The sequence below is a fragment of the Nothobranchius furzeri genome, chromosome 5, assembly GCF_043380555.1.
Source record: "Nothobranchius furzeri strain GRZ-AD chromosome 5, NfurGRZ-RIMD1, whole genome shotgun sequence".
NCBI lineage: Eukaryota > Metazoa > Chordata > Actinopteri > Cyprinodontiformes > Nothobranchiidae > Nothobranchius > Nothobranchius furzeri.
In genome coordinates, this window is record NC_091745.1 from 7,943,687 (window position 1) to 7,955,780 (window position 12,094).

Below are 12,094 nucleotides of genomic sequence, written 5' to 3' on the forward strand. Positions count from 1 at the left end.
CCGATGGAGAACGATGGGCAGGTCCCCATCCTAGGTATTTTAGGTGCCTTGTGTTGACAGATGAGCTTGTTGATGATCTCAACGATGACTGCTAAACACACTGGCTAAACTTTTGATGTATTTTGAGGTACTTGGCTTCAGCAGGCGTCGTTTAATGATTAACACCACTGTCTCGTTAATATTTCGATTGTTTAAAGCAAGGAAAAGAGGGATTCTTTTTGCATTGCTCCACTTGACATACAGATCGTTGTAAATTGATTTATAAAGACCAGGAACCTTTTCTGGTTCAATATCACGACCTATCACTTCAGCCCAGACCATTGATGATAAACGCTCAGTTATTTCATTACAATCGTTAGCTGAAAGGACGTTCTCTGCGTTGTGCTTTATCAGCGACATTAACTTAATGATGAGTTTATCAATAGCTGCTTTTTCTTCGTTTTCTTCGTATGATATCTGCTGGATGCAGTCATTCTCTGAAACACTTCTGTCGCCTGCATCCACTGATGGAGCAGGCGGTGTCTCTTTTCCTCTCACTGATGACATTTTGATACTTTTGACATACGAGAAGACCTTTGAGACTAAATTAGTTTTGTGAAGCTTCTTGTGTCGTTCTCTGATGGAGAAAACGATGTGATTAACTGTTTGTGATTTTGCGTGATTCATTAACTTAAGCAAGTAATCAGTGCCACAGCAACTTAACTTACAGACATCCCTGATAACTTTCTTGACAAATTTGGACTCCATTTCTGGTTCAATATCAAATAGTTCTCCTTTAAGTTCATTCCAGACTAGTTCAAACACTGACTTCTGTAAGGTCTGCCGAAATTTTTTTGAATAAATCGTAACGGATTCTCTAAAAGCCCGCTCAATCATTAGATTTACTAGCCGATTCAGTAAGGCTTTCATCTGAAAGTTCTCCGCATGTCTGACCGCTGAGTAATCAACGGTCGAACTGTTTGGAGAAGAGATCAGCTGTTGTGGCTCGTCTTCCACGATGGATTCAGACGATGAACCTTCATGGTCGGATTTACAGTTCTCTTGCCGTGGCCTGTACATCTCTTGAATCGGTTTAGACGTGTAAGAACGAGGATTGTCATGTGTTACTGGTTTAACAGGCTCAATAACAGAATCACTCACTTTTTTTTGCACATATGATGACTGCTTCTGAAACTCATCGTTCCTGGTTGATTTGGCTTTAACCATCTGACGAGAGACAGATTTCTTCTCCGCTAACTGATGGAGAATGTTTTCCAACTGCGGAGGTATCATAAATCCTTTACTAGCTGGCTGAGAAGTAACCAAAGCTTTTGTTGGAACATTATAACAACGCTTCTCAGTCAGGCAGTTATTCGAATACTGATTTGTGGCGGTCGAACAACTATCTTCACTTGTCAAAATGTTTGGGTCCTCTGCAGCGTTTTCCCTTTGACAAACATTTCCTACAAAGGTTTTGGGAAGCTTGACAATTTGCTTTCTCATCAAGGAAACCATTGCCTTGAGAAAGCGTCGGTCCTTTGACAACATCAAAGCGAAACATTCTTCACTCGTACAGGACAGTTTCTGACAGATAGTACTGAAAATCCTCTTCTGAAATGTGGGCAAATGATCTGGGTCGATGTAAAAATCAATTTCTTTAACATTTTCCCAGATCAGTAGAAAATAAAAGTCATACGTTGTTTGCTGGATGTCCAAAGAGTACGTCGTATCAGATCTTTCAGCTGCTGCATTAATTAATACTTTTATAAGCGAGCTTATAGACTTTTTCCTTTCAGTTTCTTGGTTTTCCACAGAGGTGGACTCAAAATCTGAAATTAAACTCATTTCTGCTGGAGCTGAAATCCAAGATGTGTTCAGATGAAAGCCTGAGGAACAACTGAGTGTTTGCAGCCTACACTAGCTTAGATGATGGAAAAAGCTGACGCCCTGCAAGCTGACGTCACAAAGCGTTAGAATCCGGAAGTCACGTGGTTACGCAACAGACTGACGTTGTGAGATTAATTAAATAATACAAGCACCAGGTGCTTGGCTCCACAGTAAAATCAACACGTCAACGTGTCCGCTGTATTATGAATGGAGAGGTCGTCATGGAAACAGTTGAAGACGGCGTTCAGAGTTTCCGAAAAAAAAAAAAGAATAAAAATTAGGCAGTTTTCATAAATACAAATAAAATAGTGGGCTTATTATTATAACGATCTCTGAGGAAAAAGTAAACAATTAGAATACTACATTTGATTTTACAATGACTACAAAACACCTTCGTTGGAATTTAATTGTTGAAAAAACCTTAATGTTATATTTTAGTCCGGGTAACACTTGCGTTGTTTTCTTTTTTCTAATTATTTTGAGGTGGATTATTGCCGTTTTCGTTTGTGACCATTACTAACGCGTGGGTTGGTTCCTTCTCCCTTTTAGTAGCTCTCCAGAGACACTCATGGGTAAGGTGAGACATTCGGAGGAGCGATGCGCCCCCTACAGGCGTAGCAGCTGAGATGAGTGCATCTCCAGCAATCTCTGTCATCTCCACTTGTTCTGGACTTGTGAACACACTCGGAATCTTTGGCAAGGCGTCTGTAGATTTATATTGGACCATATCCATGAGACATTTGTATTACATTTTCACAATGTTCTGTTTGGATTTCTAGACTATCAGAGAGATTTGGAAAATTAACTGTTCCTATCTAATCTTATCATATTGCTGACCAAGTTTTACATCCATAAATATAAAGTGTTAAAAATAAGACCTTCTTTTTGTGTCTTGAAAAAAGAACTCGAGCTTTATTTGAAAACGATCTCCACCTCGAACAATAACACAGCCATTAAGACACTAAGTCTCTGCTCGAAATTTCAAATCTTTCTGATGAAACCGAATGGGATTCCTGAAGAAAACAAAAGTCTGTATTCTGTTGTCTACAGTAAAGTAAAATGGCTTTTCGTTTCAAATGATTCCTGAGACCTCTCGCATTCAACAAAATGATAGACAAAGACATAAAAATAGAAAAAAAGTATAAAAGACAAGAGTGAGAAAAAAATTTAACTTGTAGAGATATGGACTAACAAAACAATGTGAGATCAGACAACCTGCCGACCTAAATCATTCTAAACAGTATGGTCTGGGGTAAGTTTAAGTGTAATGAGACAAATATTTTATGATTGAATAGTGAGTACAGCAACTATCTACACTACACTACACATTTAACGCTAACCCAAAGGTAATGTAAGAGTAACTTACTGTATATTAACAATCATCTGTGGTAGAATGTGCATCAAAATACCACTAGATATAAACATAAGTCACTAAGTGTTTTATTAGAAGGTGGAACTGGAACTGAGCCTAATTTACTGAGGGAAATTTTCTGTTCCGTTCACAAAAGCCCGACCACCTACAAAGTAGGCCCTTTTGTTTTCTTTCCTCGCCTTTTCAACTGCAGGCCATGATTTCTGTCTTTGTTCTTGTTCTTCTGCAGATGGATCTTCAACAAACCTCAGCTTTTTTTTCTTGTAGGAAGGAAAAGCGTTTTGCAGAACGCCAAACAGCATCCAGATAAAACCGAAGGCCAAAGCGAATGATGATCCCTCTTGGACGTGTGTCGCTGCTTTTCTTTACTCCAACTTGATGAACCGCATCGATCACTCCCAACTCGTTTTTTGCCTCTGGTAGCAAAGCTTGGCAGATGCTGATGGCTTCTCTCCGCAGATCTTGATTTTCTTTTTCCTCCAATCCAAAAAGTCGTAAGTTCCATCGACGAGAGTAACTTTCAAGTTGGAAGATACGGTTCTCATGCAAGTTGCAGGATTTCTGGCAAATGCTCACTTGACTTTCACAGCAATCAACTTTAATTTTTAGCTCCCTTAGATCAGTACAGGTGAAGTCTAATGATTATTTTATGCTCTCAGTCTGCTTGGAGTTTTCTTTAATTGCCTCTTTAGCTTCAGAAATTACAACAGAGTTTTTACTTGACCATCTTTTCCAGGGCATCTGATCTAGTATTTATGAGGGAGGTGAACGATGCTAACTTTGAGAGGATGCTTGTTTCAGCATTGTGTGTCTTCCTTTGCTTCTCTGCTGGGGGTTTGGAAGGTGTTACAGGTAGTGGGCAGAGCTCTGCTTCAATGTTCTAAGTAATGTCTGAGGCAATATAGTCGTGCAAATTAACAGTCTTTGGCATTATCGACCCCGTTGACTGAACACGATTTGAGCTTGCTAGATTGCTGGTAGAGCTGGAGGGTAATGGCTTACCGGAGTCCGGTTTCCTTCTTTCTGCACTTTTCATTGTCACTTTTCCAGACTTCAAGTGCTGACTGGTATTTTAAAAAGTTGTAGGTATGCGTTATGTTGTTAATAGTTCCCCAAAATGTTGAAATTGGTCTGCTGGTTTGTCTGAGTTTCTAACACGTCTGTACAAGGTGTCATCGTGGCTCCAGTTCCGTAACAAGTGAATTTCCCTACTGTGGAATCAAAAAAGTCTATTCTATTCTATTCTATTCTAGCTCTGCTTGTTGCAAGGACAGATTAGTTTATGTTTGTTTACTCAGCAAATAACTAACGTGGAGTCAAAAGTTTTTTAGAGTATGTTTTCAACAATTTTTTTTATTTTTATATTTTTTTTTACCTGTGGAAACGTCACTTCCTCCTTCTCGCTGACTTCCGTCCTTCGCGCGCATGCTCAGGCCTCTTTCCGACTCGGCTGGCAAAGATGGCGGATGCACAAGTATGTTCTCCGATTCGGCGTGGTGAATTTAAATCGAAGAATTATCGTATTATTACACGTGTTAGATAAGACATATGAAGTAATCTCCACTGGGGAGAGGTCTCTCAACTTAACGAGCCATTTTAAATTGGTTTCTCACGTTTATGTGTTAGGTTTATGGTCTGTTCCTTCCCCCGCGTGTGATGTAAAACTAGCCGTAATGCTAACTTTGTTAGCTTATACTAGTCCGGTTATTTGTGACACGCCTTTTTGAATTGTGTGTTTCGATTATTTTGGTTTGTTACACATTTATGAAAGAAATGCCCATTTCGCTTCAGCTGTGGTCGTTTTCGTTTTACCCAAAGGAAGTAAACCAGTAGCGGTCCACGAAATGTGTGCAAGTACATGTATTTGTTGAATGCAGCGATGTCAATTATTTTGCCGTTCCTCTGTAGACCGAGAGGGCCTATCAGAAGCAGCCCACAATCTTCCAGAACAAGAAGCGTGTTCTGACTGTTGAAGGTGCCAAGGAGGGCAAAGAGAAGCTCCCTCGCTACCACAAGAGTGTCGGGCTGGGCTTCAAAACCCCAAGAGAGGTTAGGAACTATTAAAACAATAATTACATTTATTAAAATATTCTCTGCAAGTGATGTTTTTTCTCACGATGGTCTTCCAAACCCGTAGGGTTCTGACGACAGCGCCTTTTGGCAACACTGATGTAGTCATTTACGTACTAGTTTGAGTTGTTTTTTTTCCCCTTTACTAATGACTTAGGTGACATTTATTCTCTTCTTTCCAGGCTATCGATGGCACTTACATTGACAAGAAATGTCCCTTTACTGGAAACGTCTCTATCCGTGGCCGCATCCTCTCTGGTAAAGTTTTAAACCCAGCTTATATGTGTGCTTTTGGGCAATGTTCATACAACGCTATGAACATTTTTATAGCCATAAGAAAACTGTAGTTTAGTGTTCTGTGTTAATCAAATCAATGCTGAGTATTAATAAGTGCCATCTTGATATCCACGTTAGGGTTGTGCAGATCTGTCACTGTCCATCAAATGATGCTTTTTCTCACGATGGTCTTCCTAGCCCTGTGGGCTCTGATGACAAAGCCTTAATGGCAATACTGATGTGGTCTAGTGACAAATTTACATTCCTGGTCTTGGTCATTGTCTTTAGAATTTCTCTACTTGCTATTATAAACTCAATCTGTTCTGCAGGTGTGGTGACCAAAATGAAGATGCAGAGGACCATCGTCATCAGACGCGACTACCTGCATTACATCCGCAAGTATAACCGCTTTGAAAAGAGGCACAAGAACCTCTCTGTCCACCTGTCACCATGCTTCAGGTAATACACCTCTTCTGTCATTTTGACATTGGGCATGTGATGATTGTGTGTATTTTGACTTTAGTCCTGGGTTGTTCAGTGTGATTTCATCAGAACTGTGTTTTAGTAGTTATGATTATGTTTTCCTGATTGCACGGGTTAAGACTGCAGACAGTCCAGGGTAACTGCAAATGATGCTTTCTCACGATGGTCTTCCTAGCTCAAGAAGCTCTGACGACGTTGCCATTGGCAAACACTGATGCAGTTTGTCTTATTTCCTCTGCTTGTAAATTGAAGATGTTAAAAGCTTATTTCTGCACAAATATTTAGGTCTTCATTAACATGCTCTGGTGTTTTTTCTACAGAGACGTCTCAGTTGGAGACATTGTGACTGTTGGAGAGTGCCGACCCCTCAGCAAGACCGTGAGGTTTAACGTCCTCAAGGTGACTAAGGCCGCTGGAGCCAAAAAGCAGTTTCAGAAGTTTTAGGCATGGCATGGAACAGGAAGGCAACTGTTAGTCATCATGTCTCACTGTCAAATAAAAAATCTTGTTTCAATTTTCTCTTCCTTTTTTTTTGGTGTGTGGGTGTTACTTTACTGATCATACATAATGAATATGGTGTAATCATTGTTTTTGTTATGAATATCTAAGCATTCTGTAAATTTACAGCTCTTTTTCCTAGCCTTGAAGTCAGACAGAAAAGGGCGAATTCCATAAAGTGTAACTTATGGTGGAATGAGACATTGACTGTTTTTAAAGTTGTTCGAGGACTTAAACCAATTAATTGCTGTACACAAAAGGCACTTGACTCATTAACTAAAATATTGTACATTTTTGTAGTCAGTTTATAGTATAAGATGATGTCTGGCGTTCAGCGTTAGAACTTTAACAGGTAAAACAACATAAAATGATTTTGTAATGGGTTGACTCCTCGTTGGCTAAGCTTCCTATAATCAAAAACAATATTTGATTAACAAAATGCAGCCATCGTATGTCAAGTCAGTGATGCTCTGTGCTGGTGTCGTGCTAATGCAATTAATACAGCAGAGTTTATATCCCCTGCTTCAGCAGCATGCTCCTGATGTCATTTCCAGTCCACTGGGCCTCGATTGTAGCCAACTGACAATTGTTTTAATATGATGAAAAAATGGAAGATGAATGTTCATTTGTGGATGTCATTAGGAAATGGCACATTTTTTGTTAAAACATGATTCATATGATTACGTAAAGCAAATGTTTTTCATACAGGATCACATCTGTGAAAAATCCATCCATTAAACTTATGTGACAAAAAAAAAAACATGTTCTGAAAAAGAACAGGTCATCACCAGAAAGTTTGGTGTGCTGGAAATGGAAATAGCCTACTTTATTTTAGACACAATTCTGTAGAAATAGACCACATAAATGGGCAACATAAAGATCACAAAGCCATATGTAATGAAATTAAAGTTAAGCCCAAAATTATTCAGAATTTTGGCGGAAATTGTAAATGGTAATTTTAGCATACTCAACTAAGAAGTGGCTTGTTAAACAAGCCAGGTATCTTTTTGGGAACCGTGAAAATTTAGTAAAATTGTTTTGTTTGCATAAAGAAAATGGTGTGTAGAAAAAAAATGTATTACATTCTTAACAATAATGCAAAGTGCTTTATTGTTCTAATGTATTTTATAACTTGTGAACAGCTTTTTATGGGTAACTTCTGGTATCTTTGGTGACCAGCAGCGAGTCATGGCTAGATGCAATCCCTATCTAGACCTACTGTACTAGACCAAAGACATTGTTTAGTCTGGCTTGCGAGGCTAATCCCTATCATCACTGTGACCTCTAGTCATGTATACGTTTATTCAGTGTTTATCAATTTTCCTCTCTTTCTACACACTTTAGTAAAAAAAAAAGTTTTATTTTACCTGACTTGTTTCAGCTAGTATCTAGCCATCAGAGATCCTGATCTCATCTCTGATGATGGCTAGAGAGACTAGCTGAAACATGTCAGGTAAAAAAAACAAAAACTTTTACTTAAATGTGTTTAAAAAACAAACACAAGAAAATGACCTCAAACTTCCTGCACAGGTTCTCAGATCAAGTTCAAGGCAGGATTGTAGCTGGGCTGTTCCAACATGTTAAAATCACACAATATAACTTTAAACTTCAGAATGGCTGGGATTTTATATTTTATGGATCTTGTCTCTAGGTTAGGTTTGCATGTTTATACAGAAATGCTAATACACACATACACTGTTCAAATTGGATACAGACCTCATGATCATAAGCTGTAAGTACAACTCTAAAATGTTTTGATTGTACACACAACCATTCTAACAATATAGGTCTTAATGACATCCACAACTCATGGGGGGTACTCATAGGTAGTTTCATTTAGAAACAGACAGCTACAGTTTATAAGCTTGGCCCTATTCTATTCAGAATTGACAAAGCTCATCAGATGAGAAGCGGAACATCCAGTTGCCTTTATTTGAACCCTTTTGGATTACCATGACCTGGATGACTGAGAGCCCCCACCGTCCAGCGCACATACACACACACCTGTCCATCAGTGATTACACACTCATGTTTCAAACCACAGCGTTCTTTTTTCACAGGGTAAACGCTCAGTCTTTGACACTTTCTCGCCTCTACCCAAGCTCCTGTATCCTCTCACACCATCACAACACCGGCAGGTATATCGAAAAGAAAAGGGCACGCTTGTCAAAGTTTGCCTGCCTTGACGTGTCCTGCCACTTTTTTTTTTTACAGTCATTGCATGGGAACCAGCATCACACAATACAGCCGCATGTTGAGTAAGTAAACGAATAGAAGTAACCTTTCAAGCTAAAAAACTTTTGATGAGATATTTGTAATAACACATTTCTTATCCATGTTCCTCCTGCAAAAGATTTCTTTTTGGGTAGATAAATGAAAGAAATTACGTTTTTTAAACGCATATTTATGTTATTGAGAATAATTTTTTAATCAGTATGTCGGACAGACAAATGCTTCAGAGTCCACGTTGGTGATTGTTCCTCTCCCTACCTTCCACTCCCTTGAGGTGATCCACAAGGTTCCATACTTGGTCCACTCCTTTTTTCTATCTACATTATCCCTCTAGTTACTATTTTTACCAAATATGGGGTTAACTATCATCTGTACGCAGACGACGGTCAGATTGACTTTGCCCTGAACCAGACTGGCTCCACCCATCTTCTAGAATGCCTTGCAGCCATTAAGGCGTGGCTTGCTTCTAATTTCCCTACAGTTGAATGAGGACAAGACAGAGGCAATTATTTTTAAATCACGATTTGATAAAAACACATCTGCCTCATTCACTCTTCCCTCCCTGACTTTTAGCTCCTGTGTGATTAGCCTTGGTGTTAAACTTGATGCAGACTTGTCAATGACCCAGCAGATAAATGCTACAGTGAGATCCTGTTTTTTTCCAATTCGTTACATAACACGCTTGAAACCCATTCTAAGAAGACCACACTTAGAATCTGTTATCGATGCATTTATTACCTCGTGACTCAACTATGCCAACTCTGCTCTCATAGGTGTCAGCACAAATTCCCTCAACCGTCTACAAAGGGTACAAAATGTGGCGGCCAGATTTCTCACTGGCACGAGCAGACTGTGCCACATTACTCCTGTTCTGGATGCCTTACATTGGCTCCCTGTAGCACATCACATACAATTCAAAGTTCTCATGTGTGCATATAAAGCCGTCCATAATAACGCTAACTGTCTGAACTACTCACACAATATGCTCACACCCGTTCACTGCGTTCTGCAGATCACAACTTTATAGCATAGCATAGCATAGTTTATTTATATAGCACATTTAAAACACAGCATGGGAGCTGCCCAAAGTGCTGCACAGGCTAAAACAAAACGCAACAATTCGAAAGAACTAAAACAGAGGATAAAAATCCCAATCAAAAGCAGATAAAACATGATGAATACTAAGAACACATTAAAACAATGATACAATAAAACACTAAAACGAGTCACTGTCTAAAAGCCAAAGCATAAAAGTGGGTCTTTAAACGAGATTTAAAAACCGCCAGAGATGGAGCCTGCCGAACTCCAATGGTCAATGAGTTCCATAGCTTTGGGGCAGCATGGACAAATGCTCGTTCACCCCGCGATTTGAATCGCTTCCGCGGCGTGCACAGCAGCAAAAGGTCAGCCGACTTCAACCAGTCTTATGTGCATTCCCAAAATGAAATACAAATCCCTTGGAGAGTGAGCTTTTGCATTTGCTGCTCCTAAGTTTTAGCCTGGCAAGCCAGACTAAATAAATCTATTATTTAGTCTGGCCACGCTCCATTGACGGCTCTCGGTTGTGGGGCGGGTTCTACCATTGTCTTTCAAATGATCTCCGCATTCCACTGGACAAAGAATGTGACATACTTTTGTTTCACTCTGTTGCATCATCCCACCCACCAGGCATATAGAGTGCCCTGATTGGCCCACAAAGCGGATAAAGCTCTGTGATTTGTTCACTAAGCAGATAGAGCACTATGATTGGCCCACCATTATGGACCAATCACAGTTCTTTATGTGTTTGAAACCCCTCTAGAGAGCTGTGATTGGCTAGCCAGAGTACTGGTAGGAGCTGCTGAGGTTCCAATGGAGCATGCCTAGACCATTCTTTGCAAAGCAAGAATTTGGTCTAGTTCACTAGGCTACCTAAGTTTTGGAATGCACTTCCACTCTACAGTCTCTATCACCTGCACATTGTAAATCCAGCCTTGAGTCACACCTCTTCAGAATGGCTTTTGGACGGTAACATTTTAACAAACAGACGTTTTCCTCGAATTGTATTTTTTTTTCTATTACTGTTTTTCTCACTTTTTGCTCTTATCCTGATGTTTTTTTTATCTTGTTATTGCAACCAAATGTTTATGTTTTTGTAATTTGGTTAGCATTCTTGATTTTATGTTTTATCAGCCGGTTGTACAATCTTTGATTGTGATGGCTCATTTTAACATAGGATTATTGCTCTTTTGTCTTTGTTACATTTGCCCTCGTTCTGTGTTCAAGCACTTTGTTCAGCTGACATGCTGTTTTAAATGTGCTCTAAGGCTTGGTATGGCATGGTATTTTTTCTGCTCCCTGGTCTGTAATTCTATTGGTGCTGATAGAAAGGATTAAGATGTTTTGAATATGTAAATTCATCTTTTTACTTATGTGTAATTATACTTAAATGTGCTGTACAATATGGGAGTAAGACAGTAAATGAAAAAGTAAATATTGGACATTTTATGGTCATTTATTTGCACAGACTCACGATTTGAAGCTAAAACATTATTATACCCAGGAAAACTTGCATATTTAGCAATAACTGGCACTGAGACGGTTGTTTATCAAGGTAGTTTCCACAAAAGGGCCGTTGGAAGTAGTAGCTGTATAAATTTGGTGTTTCAGAACTTCACTCTACTCTGGGCGCACGTGCACGAGAACTAGACGAGAACGAGCCCGTCTGCAGACATGAATCACGTGTGCGACGTGCTTTCAGTCAGTTGGTAAACAGGTTACGTCAGAGAGCAGTCGCTGACCAAACCGGATGAGAGCGGCTATTCATGTAACTTTCTATTTTTGTCGTCTTTGTCGCTGATCACGTTAAAATCACTGTTTATCGTCAATTTTAAGTTTCATACGCATGTGTTGTACACGTTTTCAGAAAATTCTGCCGACCTTTTGATCTTAAATGTTTATAAACAGTAAATACGGATTTTTTAAAATAAAAATTTAAATGGTCAAGTTATTGACTTGTTAGTTGTCGGATGCAATGTTTATAAATAGATTTTTTATAGTAAATATATCACAAAGTCCTCAATTCAATGAAATATTTCAAAGCAATGCCGCTTTTATTTTGTTATCCTCACCGGAAACGCTTTGAATAACGTTGCTAGCTTGCTCCCACTGGTATCGAGCCTGGCTAGGGGAGAGGAACTGTGGGATAGGGCAGAATACGGGTGGGTAAAAGAAGATTAAGCTGGGTTAACATCTGGCAACGCAGACGAAAGAAACGGAGCAGGTAAGTGAAAGTGTTTTTTAGGTATTTTCGTCACC

General features: G+C 39.3%; 1 protein-coding gene and 3 non-coding genes across 4 annotated transcripts; all 4 read left to right on the plus strand.

Moving 5' to 3' along the window:
• The first annotated feature begins 4,608 nt into the window (after positions 1–4,608).
• Positions 4,609–6,581, plus strand: rps11 (ribosomal protein S11). The gene is made up of 5 exons (XM_015948717.3): positions 4,609–4,712; positions 5,147–5,287; positions 5,491–5,566; positions 5,914–6,043; positions 6,388–6,581. The coding sequence occupies exons 1-5, from the start codon at positions 4,698–4,700 to the stop codon at positions 6,509–6,511; spliced, it is 486 nt and encodes a 161-aa protein (XP_015804203.1). The 5' UTR covers positions 4,609–4,697; the 3' UTR covers positions 6,512–6,581.
• Positions 5,333–5,417, plus strand: LOC129163539 (small nucleolar RNA SNORD35). Its single transcript, XR_008563400.1, has one exon. It is a non-coding gene; the product is annotated as a small nucleolar RNA SNORD35 (small nucleolar RNA).
• LOC129163526 (small nucleolar RNA SNORD35) lies at positions 5,747–5,830 on the plus strand. The gene has a single exon (XR_008563388.1). It is a non-coding gene; the product is annotated as a small nucleolar RNA SNORD35 (small nucleolar RNA).
• Positions 6,209–6,291, plus strand: LOC129163527 (small nucleolar RNA SNORD35). Its single transcript, XR_008563389.1, has one exon. It is a non-coding gene; the product is annotated as a small nucleolar RNA SNORD35 (small nucleolar RNA).
• Positions 6,582–12,094: the final 5,513 nt, after the last annotated feature.

Coding starts and splice junctions, on each gene's coding strand:
- rps11 (XM_015948717.3), top strand. Junction 5,288..5,490: donor GCTTCAAAACCCCAAGAGAG/GTTAGGAACTAT, acceptor TCTTCTTTCCAG/GCTATCGATGGCACTTACAT. Junction 5,567..5,913: donor CCGTGGCCGCATCCTCTCTG/GTAAAGTTTTAA, acceptor TCTGTTCTGCAG/GTGTGGTGACCAAAATGAAG.